Source organism: Corapipo altera, unplaced genomic scaffold, assembly GCF_003945725.1.
Source record: "Corapipo altera isolate COAL_440 unplaced genomic scaffold, ASM394572v1 0, whole genome shotgun sequence".
Lineage (NCBI taxonomy): Eukaryota > Metazoa > Chordata > Aves > Passeriformes > Pipridae > Corapipo > Corapipo altera.
Window position 1 is genome coordinate 75,036,490 of NW_020884872.1, and position 20,132 is coordinate 75,056,621.

At 37.2% G+C, this 20,132-nt stretch overlaps 1 protein-coding gene across 1 annotated transcript in view; it reads right to left on the reverse strand.

Moving 5' to 3' along the window:
* The window catches only part of DDX10 (DEAD-box helicase 10), a 165,406-nt gene that overhangs the window by 62,708 nt on the left and 82,566 nt on the right, over window positions 1-20,132 (reverse strand). The window contains exons 14-15 of the mRNA XM_027638406.1: window positions 3,389-3,502; window positions 896-1,057 (exon numbers count right to left, since the gene is read on the reverse strand). Coding sequence (XP_027494207.1) covers window positions 896-1,057; window positions 3,389-3,502 — 276 coding nt within the window. The remainder of the gene's footprint in view (window positions 1-895; window positions 1,058-3,388; window positions 3,503-20,132) is intronic.

Genomic DNA, 20,132 nt, shown 5'->3' on the forward strand with positions numbered 1-20,132 from the left:
AGTAATCAGTGGAAAAATTCAAACTGGACAAAATCACCATTTGCAGAGCAGGGCAATAAAAAAATGCTTTTCCATGCTTTGAAAATTCGAAGCTTTAAGCATAAATCAGGCCTTTAACTATGTGGCAGAAAATATAGTCCTGGGATCTCACATTTGTCTGTTATCTGGAGAATTCCATATCCATCACACAAGGACTAAGGGAATGATCCCTGAACTCAAAGACATGCAGCTGTATTCCATATGACAGTTACACAGCAAGGTCAGAAAACTCTGCTTCGGTCCATAACAAATAATACAGAAGCAATTTTGAAAACTTATGGTCTGCAACTTAAAGGTTTTTAAATGCCAGAGAGAAGCCAGACTGCAGATAATGATGCTTTCAAGTTACAGCTAAAAATTATATGACATTATTTGAGTAATTCACTAAATAAATTCTGACAGCCCTTATAAAACCAATAAAAAAAGTCAGCATTTTTGCCTAGCTGAAATGTTATACTGAATGTTGAGCAAGTGGTAGTCTGAAGACATCTCAGAGACACTCTTTCAGCATTGTTAGACCACATATGCCAAACAATACTTTCTTTTTGTGAAACAAACACTTTCACTGAACATCATTTTTAAAAAAAAAGACACTCCCACTAAACTTTTACAGATTTTAAAGTTTTAAATAAAACTCCACTGTAGCCAACAACCAGTATTGAATAAGGCTTTGTGCTGTCCAGCTACTTACATCAAAACAGTCTTCCTATGTGCAATGTAGTCCTGAAAAAACCTGATGAATTTAAATGAACTTGTACTACACTTATTTTACAATGCATTTAAGTATTTTTCCACAGTGAGCAATGCACAGCACAGTATTTCCGCACTTCAGTAACTGAGGTAGAAATCAACTTACCCTATGTTTTTCCTTTACTTTCTTCCTGTATTCTTCTTTGTCAAATTTGTCTTCTTCACGCAGTATCTCTTTCGCTTTATCTAAGTTAATACCGGTGGCATCGTCCTCCTCATCTGCTTTCACCAAACTGGATTTTTGCACAGGTGGCCACTGCTGCACTAACTGAATGAGACGTGCCAACAAGAAAAATAATGGTTAAAATAATTGTTTTCCACATCACACTTTTGACGCCCTAAATATTCCAATACATTATTTTTCTAGACTAAATAAAAAGGGCATTTGCAAAAGAAACAGATTAACAAAACTTTTGGACAACAGAAACTCAGATACCTTATTTAACATCACATTCAGTCCAAAATTAGTATCTGAATATAGTGCCTGTCTCCACTATATCACGTTACTGTTTAAGGGATTCACTTTAAGTTCTTCCCCTAATTTTCTCTCTTTGCTGAATGGAACAAATAATTTCAAATCCTGCTAGTTGTTTTGGGAGAAAAAATGTATTTTCTTTCAAGAAACGATTCTCCAAAATACACCAACAGAAAAGAACAGGATTAAATCTAAACAGTACCTTTCATGTAAACAACCAATATTCCAACATATTAACCGAGACAAAAATGAAGTAAGTCTTTATCGCAGTACACAAAAAAACCAAGACTGCAGGTTCATGTTTTGCGGAAAGCAAGGAGAACAGGCATGGAGGGTTTTTTTGATTTTTGTATGAAAACTATATTGGAAATGTTTGATGATTCATGCTGATGAAATGTTTGATGGATGACATACTGAACACATCCAGTTTCCCTTAAATATTTGAAACTCTGAAGTTAAGACAAAGACTTTCATGGTTAGGCTTCGCGAACGAAGATTTGGGAAGGCACTGTCCACATTTGCTACAGGCACGCTGGTGGCTTATGAGGCCAATACGTGACAGACAAAGACTACACATTCAGCAAAATACCCCCATCTATCTTGTGACCTAATAGTTTATACCTTGAGCACACATTTTCAAGGGACAGTCCTTGCAAAATCATTCTTGCTTATGGATTGGTAGGGTAATAACTCTTTAAAAGAAACTATGTGGCAGAAAAATATAGAATGCCTTTCAGTACAAATGCAAAACCAAACACATTCAGGACTCCCTAATGCACACAGGTGCATTATTCACCAGGTACTGACAAACCCAACATACTGTTTCCACTTCCTTTCACAAAACTGAGTTTGTGTAGTTATATTTTCCAGAAAGATACATTTCTTAAAGCACTTTTATTTTATGAAAGAGAAGTATGTGGAATAGAACAGTAAAATTTCAAAGCACAGCTCAGGAAAAAAAAAAAAGCTAGAACACCATCCATAGATGCCAACCTTTTGTTTCCTTAAATAAGTCATCCCTTTTCTATTGTGCTGATTTTCAAACTATAATCTTTGTGATAATTTTTCTTCCTCCATCCCTACTCCTTTTTGCTTTGTTGCTTAGATACATAAAACATTTGCATATAAATTTTCAGATGAGACAACAGCTTCTGAATATCTAAAAATATCTGAAATTATAATTTCCAGTCAATGGGACAACCTCTAAAACCTTTTAAATTCTATCTAATGTCAGTAATTATCTATATGGCTACACTCCCTTCACCTGCAATATAAAATGTTTTATTTTATTTACTCACGAAAGCAAATTATATACTTGTGAAGATGACCTCTCTTTCAGGTTACGGCTTACTGAAATTATTCTAAAGTAGAATAAAAAATAAGAGACCTTATTTTTTATCTTAATGCTGGAAATGGAAAAACAACATACACAGCATCTGAAGCTGTGAAATCAAATGTTAGAAAAGTTTATGGAGCATGGATACTTGCTAGTGAGGTTATCGACACAGGGAAACCCTACAGGGAGTAGCATCCACAATAGTTCCTTTCAGTATAAAATCAATACATTTTTCCAGGGTCTATTAAAAGATCCAGTTAAATAACTGGCAAATTTCCAGGCACTGCTACATCAGCACTAGTAGGCCAATTTTGGTACTTCCTTAGCCTTCCTAAAAAAACTTTTAATCTAGAAATACTGAATGCTGGAAAAAAACCCCAGGGACTTCTTTTAATTCCAGTATATTAAATCAAGACCTGAGGGTGTTTTAGCAAATAGCTACAGGAAAATTGTTTTACATTTCTGTAAGGAAAAAAACAGCTCTCAGTTCCACCTGAAATTGAAGATAATAGGCAGAAAAGGGATACGGTTCTGCACCGCCACTTACAGCTCTCATACAAGTATCTGACACACACAAAGAGGAAAAGAGGTCAGTGTTCAACATTCCTCTTTTTCCCAAAGAAACTGAATTCTAAATGCAAGCTGAAAACTTCTGCAAAATTTAAGCCAATTATAAAAAACATATATTTTTGAAAAGCTTATCTTTTTATACATACAAAGTATATTTTGGCTTTCTAGAAACTACAAATTCAGTTCCCACCAAAATAGTTATTTTTAATTGATCTTACCTCTCCATCTTCAGTAAAGACTATTTTTGTGTTAACTTTAAACTTCTTCTTCAAAATTTTTTTGGCTTCTTGGGTTTTAGTTGTTTTCTTCTTCACCTTTGATTTTGATGCACTCTGTATAAAAGAAAATGAGATTTCTTACAGGTTTTTCCTAGTCACAGGATATATGCTTCGAACTTCCTTAAAAGTAATTAGATGTATTAAAATGTAATTCCTAAAACACATCAGTAAGATTAATATCCAGTAAAAATTAGCTTGCAGACCTTTCCATAAAAGTGTTTTAAGCAGGCCATATCATCAGAAACTCATTTACTCTGATAAAAATTCAGCATAACTTAAATCCTGACAGCACCAGGACACCTGACTCATTCAAATCTCACTAACCTTTTTGGGACAAGGACACTAGATTCACCAGCTTATGCTGCTAGCAAGCCTCATCAGACAAGAAATACCTTATAATTGACTTGAAGCCATTTGCTACAACAGATCAGACACCACTTTCATCTCACTCATCATCACGTTCTCCCCAGGCAGTGCAGTACACCAGCTCTAGTTATTTCTGTGTCAATGAAGGCCACAGGTGGCCATGCAAGAACATTCCTATTTCATAACTTTCGTCCCTTACAGACCCATCAGGTTGCAGAACATCAGTGCCAAGAGATGTTTGCCAAATTTAGCATTAAATAACATTTAAAAATCACAAAAGTTATAAGCAGCACAGAAGAAAGTTGTAGTGAAACAAAGTGGTCAAGACACCAGAGAAATTAATGAGGAATCCACATATGGTCAACACAGGTTTCACCAAGGCAACTATCTGGTGGTAACATCATGGAACTAAGAACGTGGAGATTCCCAACCCCCAGCTCTTCTTCGGAGAACTCTCCTTTCAAGAACAAAAGCCGTATGTGTTCAGGACACAATACACATTGAGGATGTTTTAAGCAATAACTGCCATTGCAGAAAGTTCTTTATAGCAAAAGGTAGTCAACGTGAATATGTGGAGACTCCCTAGGAGAAGACCCACAACTCATTCATCATCCCACAAAGGCTGCAATCTCTCCACTATTCAGGAAAAAGTGCCTGAAAAACAGTCACTAAGCTGTCTAAACTTCTAATAAATAACAGAAAGCAGTCAAAGCAACCAGAGAGAAAAAGGAAAAACTGAACTTGTTCTCACTTTCATTTTTTTATTTTGGTCATTTTAATCACTTTCATGTTCTATACCAAATCTACTATAAAAGAAAGCAAAAAAATTAACTCAGAAAGTCACTGTCACCATGGCCAGCACACTAATGCACTGAAATACGAACTATAAAAGAGAAAAATTACAGTCCTCCAAACAGGAAAAATGGCTTGTGACAGCTACTGTGCTGTGTGATCAAGCAATGACCATATCTATTATAGAAAATAGCAACTGCAGCAGCACTTTTGTCCTCAGTACAGTCAAAATTTTTGTTGCACCGTGCAGCTACTACTAGTTAGGTACATCTATAACAGCTCAGAAAGCGCCGCTACTCCTTAATGACTGTTGCGTGTCCTACAAACACAAATTGTTTGAGAATCTGCATAAGCTTAAAACCCTCACCTCAAAATATGGACTACTTAGTAGAACAACAGGAATTGTCCAAAGGAAGAATTTAAAGAGAGGTGTACTTCACGATGGTAGTACAATACTATTCACTACCACAGCATGTTCTTCCACCACTTGATTTTGGTTTTTTGTTTTTTTAACAATTTTTAATTTCTGCACTGCTGGTATTATTGGTACCAGTGTAACATGCTAATGTAAAAAAAATGACTTTAAGTTTCAAATTAATACATCCATATTTTGCAAAATTATATTTAACTGTGAATTTCAGCTGTTAATATTTCTTCTTTTAAAGAAGGTTTTCCTAGTTAAGGAGCTCAAATATCCAATGAGCTGTATTTGCATGCACACACAGGCAACATTTCCAGTTGTATCTTGTTTCCCCTCCCTCCTCTGAATTTGATGCTGCAAAGTTGCAGCATGAGAAAAAATGGGATAGGACAAAGAAGAGAAACAAGAGGCGGAGAAGAAACAAATGGGAAGCTAAACTCCTTCACTATACACCTAAAAAGCAGTGTGAGATCAGTATGTGAATTTGGCAGATTTATAATATGCAGTATTAAAGAAAGGTAAGGAATTAGAATTTCAAAAAACCTACAGAAAAGAGCACGAGTATAAAACATTACACACTCCCTAGATAATTAAACCGTGTTTTTTATTAGGACACTTTAATTGCTTTACTAAACTGAGCACACTTCAAAGACAACTTTCAAGGCTCCTTCATTTTCAGATACTGTCTCCTGACTGACTGCCACAGATGGGCGCATATATCTAAACGTTTTCATCACAGATGTAGGCACAACTTGTCCAGACTACATGGCTTCAGTGTTCAGCAGCAGAAGTGGTGCAGCCTAGAAGGGACCTTTGGTTTATTAGGGTAGTGGTTCCTGACATGGTTTCCCTGTTCCAAGAGGGAGGCTACACTGTCTAGGATAGGAGTTGGGCAGGTCAGACATGGAGTGTACAGAGTCCTGGGGCTACCACAGGGTCTCATAAATGCTGATTTGGTTCTCTCCTGGGGACTTCACTCACATTTTTCCAGCATCTCTATATAATCCTAACGTCTCTCTCTTCTGTCACCTCTCTCCCTCCATATGTCCTCCATTATCAATGGCACCCCTGTGACCCCCTCACCCAAACACCTAATGTCCTCACCCAAATTTCTAACACCACTGCCTGTCTTTGCTTTGACCCCACATTTGAACAGCTACATTGAAACATCAATTTCCCATCTATCAGGAGTCCGATTCATCCATTTTAAGAAGTGCAACAGCACTGGATATCAGACCTCGGGCTTCCCTAATCTTCAGTGTCAATCCCTGGTTCCCTGTGTTTTCAAGCCATTCTGCTTACTCGTTTCCCATTTTCATCTTTTGTAACAGGAGATACCTGACAACTGACAAGCAGCAGGTTGACATTCTCCACGGCTTTCTCTCTTTTCTTCACAATGAGCTCATCACAGCAGCAGGTATCACCAGCTGCTGGAGGCTGCCAAAAGATCCCCCCCATTTGTTTACCTCAAGTACTTCAAAGAATACAACTGCAGCAGGAGCAGTGACTCCTCTCTGCTCAGTAAACAGCTGGAATCTGGGGTCACAGGCTTTGCAGGCCCAAGTACTATGACATAAGCAGCTACAAGTCAATGGAGCATTTCTGCTGAGAGCCAGATCTTCCCCCTAATGCCAGAGAAAGCCACAGGCCTGGGCATTTTAAAGTGAGGTGAGACGGCACAGCAGCTATCCACATTGAGTGGCTCATTCCAAATCCTGCTCAACTACTATGTACCACAGTAAATCCATTTCTAAAGATGAGTTATTCCATCAAATAAGCCATCGATCCAAACAAAATAGCATGTATGATCTAGGCACAGGTTTTCATGTTGCTGTAAAAATATCAAAGGGATTCTGCATCTGAACTCCAGTTGGTAAAACCAGTTCAAGCACCAATTGGTGCACACACACTTCCCTGTCAGTTATCTACTGCTCACCAGTGCATACATTTTGCCCAATACAACAGGTCCATCTTTTCTTCTATACAGATGTGGTAGTAGTTAAACTGACCAAACAAGATGAGAGCAATAATCAAACTCTTTAAAATGATATGTAACAGTTAAGCATTGGAAGTTTAGAGTCACTAAAGTTTATAAAAATTGCATAAAACATAGGCTCAGCTACAGGGTTCGGGGATTTTCTACTGTTACTAATCAAAAGCCTATATTTCTTTTTCTTTTTGTACATGTCAGATGGCTTGCTGGATTATTTAATGAGTAACAATAAAAACTAGCTCTCAGAAGCAAAGAAAATTCAAACATTTTGATACAGAATCGGTAAGAATACAGCTAATATGCAAGTTCTTTTCTGTTCTTCTCAAGAAGAGGCAGGTTTTTGTTTTCTAGCTTAAAACAGTTGATATTCTTAAGCTGAATCAATGACAAAGGTTTTCTAAATGAAGATACTGACAAGTTTAAGATATAAGATTTACTATTTTTCAATTATAATATTTCTCTGAAAAGACGACACTAGAAACATGAATGTTGGTAAATTCTGCTATTCTAATATGGAATAATTTTCTTATTAATATAATTTTAAAGTCAGTAGATAGACTTGAATATGTAATCCTCGGTAACTCAGGATCAAAGCACTTAAGTCTTTCACCACAACTAAGACAAAACACATTTGATTTGACCTTTGGAGGTTACAAATCATCAGCGTAAAGTTACTTTGTTTCTGACTATACTTTGCTTTTTAATTTCAACTCAACACACCCTTGAAAGCAAGCACAGTATATTCACTACAAAAGTTGCCTGAAGACAGCACTATATTATTGTGGCAGGGTAAAATATCAGTATAAAAAAAGTTAGAATCAATTTTCCAGTCCTGTTAGCTAAAACAAGCATTAATGCATTTCTAGCAGTTTTGTGGGTTTGTTTTGTCCCTCCTGCTTATATCCTGCAATTCCTAGGAAGAATGGTGCCATACCTGGATGTATTTTCCAGTCTCTCCCAACGTTATTACATTACTTTACCAAGAATTCAACAGCAACTGCCTCTGAGAAACAAAAATCCATGTGGGACTCAATTTCACAAACTCGTTTTGTATTTCCTCAAGAAACTGCCCACAACAGAAGCAGGTATTACCACATTTGCACCACCACCAAGCACACTGATCCCCTGCCAAGCTACAGAGTTCAGACTCAGATGTCATTCCCCACAGAAGACATAGGCTCCCAGATTGAAGCTACCAAACCTTAGACAAGGAGAAGAGCTGTCTTCCTCTTCATGCCACAGAAAGCATAAAGACAGAGACGGTTTTCATCAGGTAGGCACCTTTCAGAATAAAGGTCGTAGGAACTTTCAGAATACTAAGTATCTTCCAACCATTAATCTTAAGCAGCCTACCCATAAAGCATTACCTCTCAACCCCATAGACTTCCCAAACTCAGACTACAACACTTTGATTACCTACCACGGAGATTTATTTAGAGGAGAGAGGAGTTCACTCTTCCTGACAAATATCTAACCAGAGAAGAAGCAGTGAGTTACAAACTTCATCCCTTACACATAATGATTAAAGACAAGGTTGAAAGCATCAGGAGAGGCAAAACAGCCAGACTTTGAAGTCCTGTCCATATTATTTCAAGCACCTACACAACTCTATAAACACCAACAAGCTTCCTCTTGATAATACAATTTGACTCCAGTAGCCATCTGTATTCCTGTTGAGTATAAAAGGAACAGAGAGGTGAAAATCCTAGGATGAGGCAAGACCACAAGGAGATGTATGGATGCTGCTTTTCTTTATGATCTGTGATAACCAGGTGGTCTCTATTTTAACTTCCAGTCTGCTTCTCTGCAATGGCAGCTATTTCTGTCCTTCCTCATTTCTGCTGACTGCTCGTGAGTCATGGGCTGCTTTGCATTGTCGTGAACATCAGAATAAGTCAAAGCCACGGAGCAGCAGCAGGGCAAAGCTGCTTTCACTAAAGAACTCTCCTGAGCTTTCAGAGGAAAACAAGCTTCTTTTCTTAGCATGTGGTGTTGTTTTACTTTTCACATAATACAAGCGGGGCTAATTTTACTTCAGTGAAGTATTTTAAGTTTTTACTTTTTAATTAAATGTTAAGAATTAGGAAGCTTAAATTCATAGACGCTATCCCATCAACTTGCATAGCATCAGTATACCTCACTGAGGACAGCTTTTACCATGATAGTTGTGACGATACAGAAATAGGCAGGGTGGTACTCAAAAGACAAAACCAATACTCCCTATATGTTGTTCTGTTTGTTTCTCTATGAACTTCTAAAGCACATTAGTCAATTATCAAGATAACATGATCTTCAATTTTTCAAGTGGTGGTTTAAACTAAAAGGGTGTATTGATGGGGGGGATGCTCTTGTTGTTTTGGTGTGTTTTTTTCTTCAGGGTGTGGGCATTTGTGTTAACTTGATTTTTTTCAACTAGTAATGTGCAAGATTTCAAGCAAGATACTGAAAATCCATGAAGTTGAAATTATTGGTTGGTAATTCTTTACATAATATTACAGTTTGAACAGGGAAATTCTAGACAGCTAAATTACTTACTAAATCTATTATTTCCTTTCTAAACCTATGGAAATAACGTTGATTTTAAAGGAGACCATTTTCTAGGGTAGAACAACCCAGAGAGAGAACTGAATATGGCTTCACAATAGTAACAGTTGTGAAGAGAAGGAAAAAGAATAGCATAGATATGAATCCTTTCAAAATCACAGCAACAGGAAAAAGAAAGTAAATAATAAAACCTTCTAATAACCACTATTCAATATTGCTGATCATATGTTGTGATTTAACCCCAGCCAGCAACCCCAGCTGCTCGCGTACTCCCTCCATGTCAGGATGGGGGAGAGAATCAAGAAGCATAAAAGTGAGAAAATTTGTGGACTGAGATAAAGACAGTTTAATAACTAAAGCAAAAGCCCCACATGCAAGAAAAGCAAACCAAGGAATTAATTCACCACCTCCCGTGGGAAGGTAGGTATTCAGCCTTCTCCAGGAAAGTCAGACTCCACCACGTGTAACAGTGACATGCGGAGGCAAACGCCATCACTTTGAACATCTCAACCCCTTCCTTTTCCTTCCCCCATCTTTATATGCTGAGCATGACACTTTACGGTCTGGAATGTACCTTGGGTCAGCTAGGGTCAGCTGTCCTGGTTGTGTCCCCTCCCAACACCTTGTGCACCCCTAGTCTCCTCACTGGTGGAGTGGGGTGAGAGGCAGAAAAGGCCTTGGCTCTGTGTAAGCCCTGCTCAGCAGGGACTCCCTGTGTTATCAACAGTTTCCAGCACAAATCGGAAATATAGCCCCATACTCAGTACTATGAAGAACATTAAATCCACCCCAGCCAAAACCAGCATTCCATGTTTTGGACAAAGATCACAAGACCAGCAGTTCATCACACTATCATTCCAGTTTAAATTGCCTTTCAGATCAAAGAAAGAGCCATGGATACAAGAAACTATAGCCAAGACAGACTTGCACTATGGCAACAATATGCTTAGATGATGGTTCTGATTACTATTAGAACAGATTACATCTGAATCTGAGTTTCATTAGAGTTTTGTGTTTGGGTGCAAGACTTTGGTTAGAGGAAATGTCTTAAACATTACACTATTATTTTCCATAAAACAGATTAAATTAAGCATGAAAGTTGAAAAGAACTAAATTTAAGATTAAAATTTCAGTATTTAACACAAAATGCAGAAGGTAGGATTAAAAAAATTTGCCAAATTGCTAAAACAGCAGGAATTTTCTGCAATATATTTACATTATGAGCTTGTATTTTAAAACACGTATTTATTCAGATCATTTTTACTTGTATATAGAGTATGATAGCAGATTAAAAAAAGGAAAGAGTCACCAGTAGATGCGTCCCTGTTCAGTATTTATCTCTAACCACAGACAAGACCCAAGTTTACATACAGAAACCTTCATTAAACAGTTCTTCAGTGATAAATGTTACTCCCATTTCTAACTGATGTCACACAGCAGTACTTCTCTAGAATACATCTAAAACACTGAAAACAACTAAAATAATTTTCTACTTAATTATTATGCTTTTTCTACGAATGAATGCATGTTCCATGTGATACCTGACTGTTCGTTTCAGTAGCTGGTACCAAGACTTAAAAACAGAAGTTTTGGCAAAGGGTAAAAGGAGATAGATGAAGCTTCTCTAGCAAGTCAGTAAAAAAACAAACAAACAAACAAAAAGGCAAATATTAAGAAAAATATGTTGATATAGCAACATTTTACTGTAGATTACTGAACTTATTCTGTCAATTACAACTTAAAAACCATAACTGTTTAAACAATGGTACAGACATCAGCATTTTCAACACAAACTATCTTTTCATTGGACATTAGGGATTCCATCAGTAGCTCTGCACTTCCAACTATGAATTTAGGTGAGAGAAAGAATTTCTTTCATTCCACACACCCCCATACCTCCCCACTCATTTTAAGATGTTTATTTCTGCTTTAACTATTTCCTCTTGTTTCTTTACAGGCACTTTAGAAATGCTTGGGTACCATTCCTACTCCTGAAATACTATTCTTGTATCCTCACAACAGCATTTAATAGCCACAAATTTAAACCCAATCCTGAAAATATTTTTTTTAAATGTGTTTTTATTCATACATCCATGAGAAAACTTTCATGCTTTCATTTTCTTTACCAAATAATAGAATGTTAATGTTTTATCCTGATATAAAATCCCAGAACACGAGAAGGAACCATGAATGACAGCACTGCACAATCAATTTTTCATGCCTTTTTACTTCCCTATCTTTCCCTCTCGCTCTTTTTTCTTTTTTTTTTTTTTAATTTTTATATTATATATTTCCTACTCCTCCACAAAACAGGAAGATTTTAAATAATTCTCTGGTGAAGGGCTGAGCTCCCCTAGCCCACAAAACAAACATTTGATTCACAGACTATAAATTACCTAATTGTACAGACAACTCTATCTGTATATACCAACAAATGGTTTTTGTCATTCATCTGCAGAACCACTGCAACTCATTTTCCAAATCTTTAAGTATAGGAAATAAGACCAACAAACAAACAAACAAGACTAAACAAACCACACCAAAAACCTCAAACCCTACATTTATTATTATAAGATCTAATATGAAGAAACCAACTATTTAAAAAATTTGTGAGTTATAATAATTCGACAATATCTCACTGTGAAAGATACCTAATGCACTGGAATACAGAACTTTTCAGTACAGCTATTGCATTAGCCTGAAAATCTTCATTATCTGTGAGCATAAGCAGCAACAACACCTCTTTCTAAAGCATTAGGCCTTTAGCAACTCAAGACCATGACTTCTCATGCAGTTTATTTAAATGAAAGGTGCAGTAGAGAACAGTGAAATATTCTAGGGTAATTTCTAGGATAAAAGTAAAATTAAGTTATAATCAAGTATGCCTGACTAAATGAAAATAAAAACATTCCAGAGTACTGTAATTCAAAACCAAACAGATTAACATAGCTTTTGTTTATTCTTGGGGCCAGGGTTGGTAGAAAAACATTTTCCAAAAGAAACACAAGTCAATATATCCTAAAAACTCACACTGCCTCAGACTGTAAATATAAAAGTAGACAATGATGATTAATAGCACTAGTAACTGCAGAGACAGATCAAGACATGAGATGCTTTCATTCTACTCCTGCCTGCCATTACAAGGTATGTACCATTACAACACAATCTTCCTTTGATAAAATCCAACAGAAATGCACAGTAACCAACAAATTCCCCAGCATTTCTACAGCCAAGAGAATTAGATTAACTGCTTGTTGTTATCCTAAGTTGAGGATTATATCTTAGCAAATGAACAAGTGTTCTTCATACAACATCAATTAACAAGCAAACACCATGATTTTGTTGACGGCTATTTATCCCCCCTATTCCAGAGTTTCCATTTTTGTGAGAACAAAAAGGCTACTATGAAGATGCTATTTCCAGCAAAAAACTTGGCAAATTAGAAGATCACGAACACGTCTTTGATATTACTTAAAACATAGCCACCTTTTGTTTGTTACTTCCAAAAAAAAATCCAAAATCAAACCAAACCCAAACCCCGTAACACATCAAGGTGTGGTTGAAGAGCTAGGAAAACTTGCACCTGCTTTGCACCTTTTCTTCTATTATGGATCTCCAACAATGACAATGTTGAGATCTTTTCTTTCTTTTTAACAGGTGAAAGATTTTCCTTATTTATCCCCCACTAATATTTCACATGAAACAAGGCCCACGCTCACAATGGGAGTGAGGGGACACAGGTAGGAAGTGGAGGGGAAGGAAGGGCTGCCCTTCCCTTCCCTTAAAGATGAAAGGAACTCTTAAGTCCTTCAGGTGTGCTGAGAACATGCTGTGTTCTGGACCTTATAATTTTTCAGTTTCCAGAACCACCAGAATTGCTCCTCTGCTCACAGGCTGCACTTAATATCTTACTGTCAGACAGTTAAACTGAAATATTCAGAGAAACGTTAATCACTGGGTTATACAGTCAATGATGAGCTGACATTTAATGAACTGATTAATTCGGCCTTTTTTAGTCAAATAAAGATCACTGTGTTTAATGTGACTGTATTTTCTAAGAGTTAGGACACAGTTATTCTAAGGGAAAAAAAAGAATTTTCTGCATAATTATTAAGGCAGTCAAAGTTTAAATGAATGTCATAACATTGTTAAAATTATGGCTTAAAAATACTCTGCAGAAGAATCTTAGATCAAAAGGTGAGATGACAAGACCAAATTTCCATGCTGTTTTTCTTTAAGGTTGAATATATTTTACCATGTGTGAGCAGTGTGACCTTCCCTTTCTCCTTCAAAAGCCAGAGGCCAGGCCCCAGAAACACAACAGCAGCCAAGGCTGATGCATCTCAAAACATTTTGTTCTCTATATTCTCCTGATCTGCCATCAGAAAGTAACAAAACCATTACTTTGCAAAGAGAAATATATCTGAACTCTCTCTCCCCCTCCTTTTGCATAAGCTAAAATCACAACCTATGCCCATTTAATTACCACCCCACATCACTATTCTCCACAGGCTGTGACCAGAAATAGCAAAAACTGCAGATGATTTTTGTTCATTTGAGCAGTATACATTTTTCAGCAGTAGATTAGTGTGATAGCCATCACTGTCTTTAAGAGAGTTTTATCTCCTCTTCAGATTAACACAGATGGCACATTCTTCTCTCTTCCCCCTTCAGAGGCCTCTGAAAGTGAAGCTCCTCTTCATGCACAGGAGCCAACACAAATGAAGCTATTCATCTGCCTCTGCCTGGGCACAACACCACTTCAGAGAGAAATAGGAGGTAACACTAGTTGGCAGTCTGAGAGGCTTTATCTTCGAGATGAGGCTCACTTGAATTTAGCTCCCATACTAAACTAGCTCCCACCTGCACCAGGGTCTTCTCCACCATCCCACACATCCAAAAAACAGGAGACCCAGTTGGGGTAAAGGCAGTAGCACCATATATGTGAGTAAAACACACCCCGGAACAGGAGGAAGAAAGGGGAGGTCAACTGAGGGAGTTGCTCATGGCTGGCAAGAGACCCAAGAACACCATAGTCAGTTTCTCCCAAACAAATGTCCATCGAGGATAATCTGGATAGACAGGAGTTCTTCACAACTAAAGGCTGATGCAGAAGCCACAATAATATCAACCATAAAAAATATTTCATGCCTATTTTTCTTCTTCTTTAAAAGAAGTTGAATATTTTGATTGCTTTCTCCATGTATTCAATACAGACTAAAAGCTGCTGCTTTGAGGATTTAGAACTCGCAGAAAGCTTGCACTAAGACTAGACAGGTAAAGGTAACTCAGCTTCCAGTCAACAGGACATGAGCTCTAAGTGTCAGACCATTCGCAAGAAAAAGTTCAACAACTGGTGATGGAAGATACTTCGCCATCCAAAGAGATGTCTCTAGTCTTCCCACTGGGAGCTCAGTGAATTGTAGGGAAACCTGTCATAGGACACACCACTTACACAGGTCAATAGCTGGACCAATCCATTTTAAGTAATACAAACTAAACAACACATTCCCATTCCTGAAGTGTTTTTATGAGCACTGACAAATAAGCTGCACGTTGCTCATCCTCCTAATTCACAGGACACAGTCTCCCGAGAAATTTCCCTACATTAAGAAATCCTCTGTTGACAGACACCTCTTGGCTGGACTTCACTTCTCTACCACCAAAGAATTATTCCATTTGAGCCGTGTCTAAGCTCCTGAGCACACACACAAATTGCTACATTGTCTTAAATGAACAAGAAAGCTGGACCCACCAGGCACACCAAAAAAACCAGCCTGAAGCTGGTAATACAGTGTGGACACAGCAACTTATGCTAGCACAACTGGGCCACTGCAATACAATCACCCCAATCTGCCCCCATGCTCATTCTCACTCCAGCAAGATGGAAAAACACACCTTGCTCAGCTGCAGCAACCTCTCACACACTACTTCAAGTAAACTGGTATAGAGAAGAATCAAGAGTTTAAAAAGTAAATTGAAATGGATGAGAGAAAGGAAGAAAAAAATAGGTTTAGGGCTATGAATCTGTCATCGCTACTTAAAAAAAGGGGTGTTTGCTGACAGGTCTCCATTAAAAATAAATCTAGATAGGTAGCTTAAGAAATAAGGGAAACACTCATCTCTTTCAAAAAACAATAGTTTCTGAAGTGGTTTCAAAGAATGTTCAGTTAAGAATAATGTCTCTGAAAGTCAAGATTTCTAAGATGGTGAGAAATATTTCCCATTTAGACTGAGAGTGTTTTCACATTGTGCCATTGATCACAGCTGGAAGACACCCAAATACCACTTCTCTTACCCAAAAAGTGCACGATTCCAAAACGCCAAGGCAGTTGGAGTTTTAACAGCATAGCTAAAGTTAGGAAAAGCAAGAAAATCAAGGACAAGAGCAGATCGACTGCCAATGTGGAAACTGGATTTTAAACACGTGCATCCACATCGACACATCTTATTCTATACTGAACAAAAACGTCTTCTTAAAAACTTTTCAGCAGCAAAAAAGATTCTACATAACAAACTCTCCTGAGTAGGAAGACACCCATGTTCTCTGCATTGCTAGTGACCTTTTTCTATTCAAAACAGTAATCCAATATGGAACCAAATAAAGGAATAAAAGTAATTTAGATCCCTCTTCTCCAGAGTAAGTATTTTGTCAGGTTCCGTAACTGTAATAATGCAATAGGATATGGTTGTTGCAAACAGACTGGTTTGTAAAAACAGGCAAATTTACCTTCTGCAAAAGCCACACAATTTAAGACCAAAAAGTGTATTACTTTGAGATCATGCTTACAGCATTCATGCATAGATTTATTTCCAAGATGATGAAAGTTCATATATAATTGGAAGAAAACTCATTGAAGTAATTTTTCCTACTGGATCTACAGAAACTGAGGTTATCCCACAGTATTGCTGCACAGGTATTGCTTTCATTTTTCCCAGAAGAGAGAAGATATTATGACTTACTCATACTCTTGTAGAGGAAAAAAGTCTGAAATGCTTTCATAAGCATTTTTTACAGTGCTTCCATGCTTGAACAATACAGCTTTTTATGGTGCAATAACTTTTTATCATGCATTCAATAGATTTTATTCCTGTAGCCATTTACAGAAATGTGGGTAAGATTCTTTTTATCTCTCATTTTCAACTGCTCTGAGGAAAAATATAAAAAAGGCATATCCAAATTTAGGCTAACGCAGACAGGCAGAGTTTAAGAGATCTTATGGATAAAATGTCTTCCATTCAGTATAGCGTGGAACTCTCTTTTACACTTTGTCTAATATGAAACTTTCCTCAAAACTAAGGATATTTGACTGATTTGTTTATAAATGAAAAAAGCTGCTCAGGGTATTCAGTAGCCAACAATCAGGAGAAGACAAGAAGCATGATAAGAAGTTCACACTACATTGAACCAGCCACCTTTTTCCAAGGACATAACCATAATACTTTTTCTATCCCTTTAGCAGTTGGCAGAAGATAACTTCCATAATTTATTATCTTATTTATCTACTTTGCTGCTTAGAACATCAGTAGGTTCCAGTATTTAGTACAGCTATGGGAAAACTAATGAGTCAGCTATGGTCCATCAGTGCAAAGAGATCGATATTTTAGCTAGGATGAAACTGGAATGTTCAGTAATCAAAACTACAGATTACACAGAGCCAGTCCAACAGCAAGTATTTTTTCTTAATAAATTTTATAGCTACATTTAATACAAGCTTACGAAAAACAGATTATTAACATTAGAATCCGTCTGCTCACTTATTTACACTGCTTTAATAAAGTTTGTCTTTTGATAAGTTCCACTCTCACTGCTTAAAATAAAATATATGCAATGAAAAAGTAATTTTAAAAAAAAAAATCACCCAGTAGACCAAATTTAAAAAAAGAAAGGGAAGTAGTTCTCTTCCTCTAGGGAAAAAAAAAAATTAAAGTGGCAGCAGGTATTTCCCATTAAAAAAATCTTGACTTCAAATATTCAAATTGAAAATACAAGCACAGTTCCCACAGCACAAAAAAATTGCTTTTCCATGAACATTTGCTTAGTCAGATTTTACTTGTTCATAGTTTTATGGATTGCTCACTTGCAAGGACTGTGGTTCAGATAGACTCAATTTTTTTATCTTTTTGAAATTTGGGGCTATTAAGTCCTTCACTTGCAAAACTGTAACATTTGGTTTTTCAAAGGAGCCACCATAAGTTTGTTTGTGTGATTTACAAAAGTCATCATAAGGATGTCAAAATTCTGGAAAGTTAGCATGCTTCTCAACTGCTTGGATGGTTTGAGAAATAATTTTAAAGGAAATCAGATATGAGACTCCTTTTGTACCTTCCAAAAGTCTTATCTGGAAAACTACTACATTTCTAGAAAGATAGGAAATCGAGGGAAATAATATGAATGTGAAAGTGATATTTTTCTTTCAAAAGGTGAACTTGAAAAAAAAAAAACCTTCTTAGAATTTTAAGATACCCAACACAAAACAATTTTCATCATAACTACATTACAGCTTCAGGGCACACTGCACCTCCAGCCACAAAGAATTCCTACTGACGTAACCCAAGACAAAACCATAGTGGTGAGCAGCTTACTGACCCACAGGTACCCACACGACAGCTGTGAATTCTGCCATCTGGATTATTACAAAGTCATATCAGTCCAAAACACTACCATGAGATTTCAGATCAGATCCCATAAAAAACTGCAATCATGTCACTTCCACATCCAAAGGGACAATGACTCACCAATTATTTTTGCTAAAGTTTTTCTGTAGCAGAGGTTTAACGACTACACAACAAACTGCTTCGTTAGTGGTTTGGCCCATTCACTCTAAATAACTCAGCAGGCAGTCACTGTTCCATGTTTTCAACTGCAAAGGACCCATTTTTACTTAGAAGATACAGGCACAACTTGTAACACAGTACAAATATCAACTGTGCACTGGGTAAATAAATCATACAGATTTATTTTTTCCTTCCAAACATTCTATGGAGCAAGTAGCAGGAATTCTGCAGAGAGCAGGACTGTATTTTATAGTCAGCGCTTTTCTTACCTGAAGTGCAGAATATGAGAAACTGTCAAACAAAGCAGGCACGAAGCAAACAGGAAGAGCAGTGAAGTACACAAGGAAGCAAAGGAAAACTATTCTCTCCTTACTACCTTTGCAAATAAAGAGGTGATTTTGAGCAGGGGGTAAAATATCAGGGGCTTTGAATCAACTCCTGAAATCACAGAATACTAGAATACTAGAATAGTTTGGGTTGGAAGGGACCTTAAAAGGTCACCTGCAATGAGCAGGGACACTTTCCACTACATCAGGTTGCTCAGAGCCCCATCCAACCTGACCTTGAAAGCTTCCAAGAATGGTTCATATACCACCTCTCTGAGTAACCCATCTCAGTGTTTTACCACATTCACTGTAACCCTCTTCTTTATATCTAATCTAAAGCATTACCTCTCTTCTCCACTACAAGAGTAAGTTTGGATGACTGGTCTACTCAAGAGAAATTTGAGATGATCCTTGTCTTACCCACCCTTCAAGATGTGTTCTTTCAATTTTTGAACTCCCCCAAAATGCACCAGGCTCCTCTCTATTCCCTAGAAACTACATGCCCTCTGCTAGTGCATCCCCATCACAAAAAGGTGTTGTGGTACTGTACCACAATACCAGTTGTATTTCAAATGGCACAACTTTCCAGCATCAGTCTTTCCACACAGGTATCTAAAATCCTTGCTATTTTTCCACCTTTCAGACTCTCCCCACACTAAGCTTGCCCTCATAAGGAAATGTACCTCATTAATGTACTTCCATTCAATTCTTGATGAGAAACTTTGTTTCAGCTTAAAGTTTCCCACATAAAACATTCATATGATATTTCAACTTAAGAAATCTTCGAAGACAGAAGTTAGACTAAGCTGCAAGAAACCAACATCAGTATTTATTATCTACCCTATCTAACTTTCTACATTACAGGTGCAGATGACAGATAAGCTAGCAGGGAGTGGATGTATTTATAGACGTAACATTATGAATTATTTATCCAGTGTGGTCTCTGCTCTGCAACCACCAGATTATCCAGGACAGGACACTAGTCAGAAGCCCCAGCAGCGCTCCAGACATGGTAAAACTTTCACATTCAACACTGTTTAAGCCTCTCAGATGTGAATCCTACTACTACAAGGTCCAAAAAAGTTAAGGAAATCACTAGGTAAAAAAGCTTCACCAGCCTTCCCAAATTACATGTTAACAGTAGTTCCTTCACCCATCTTTCTCTTTAAAATGCATTTTCAGTACCCTGCTATATATCCAGCTGCATTAGTCACCACAGTTCAGCTTGACCCTAAATATAATATGAAACTGGTCAGCATGTTTCCAAATCTGAGGGGAAAAGATTTTTTAGGAAACAGTGATATAACAGTCCCATTATTTAACTTTCCTGGACTCTCTGCAGCTGGGGAATTAAACGTTTTCCTTATGTGAATTGAGTTCAGTTGGCCTATCAGAACTCAAAGGATGATTTGGGCAAAGAAAACCAAACACAGGACAAATTTAAAACAAATTCACATGAATACT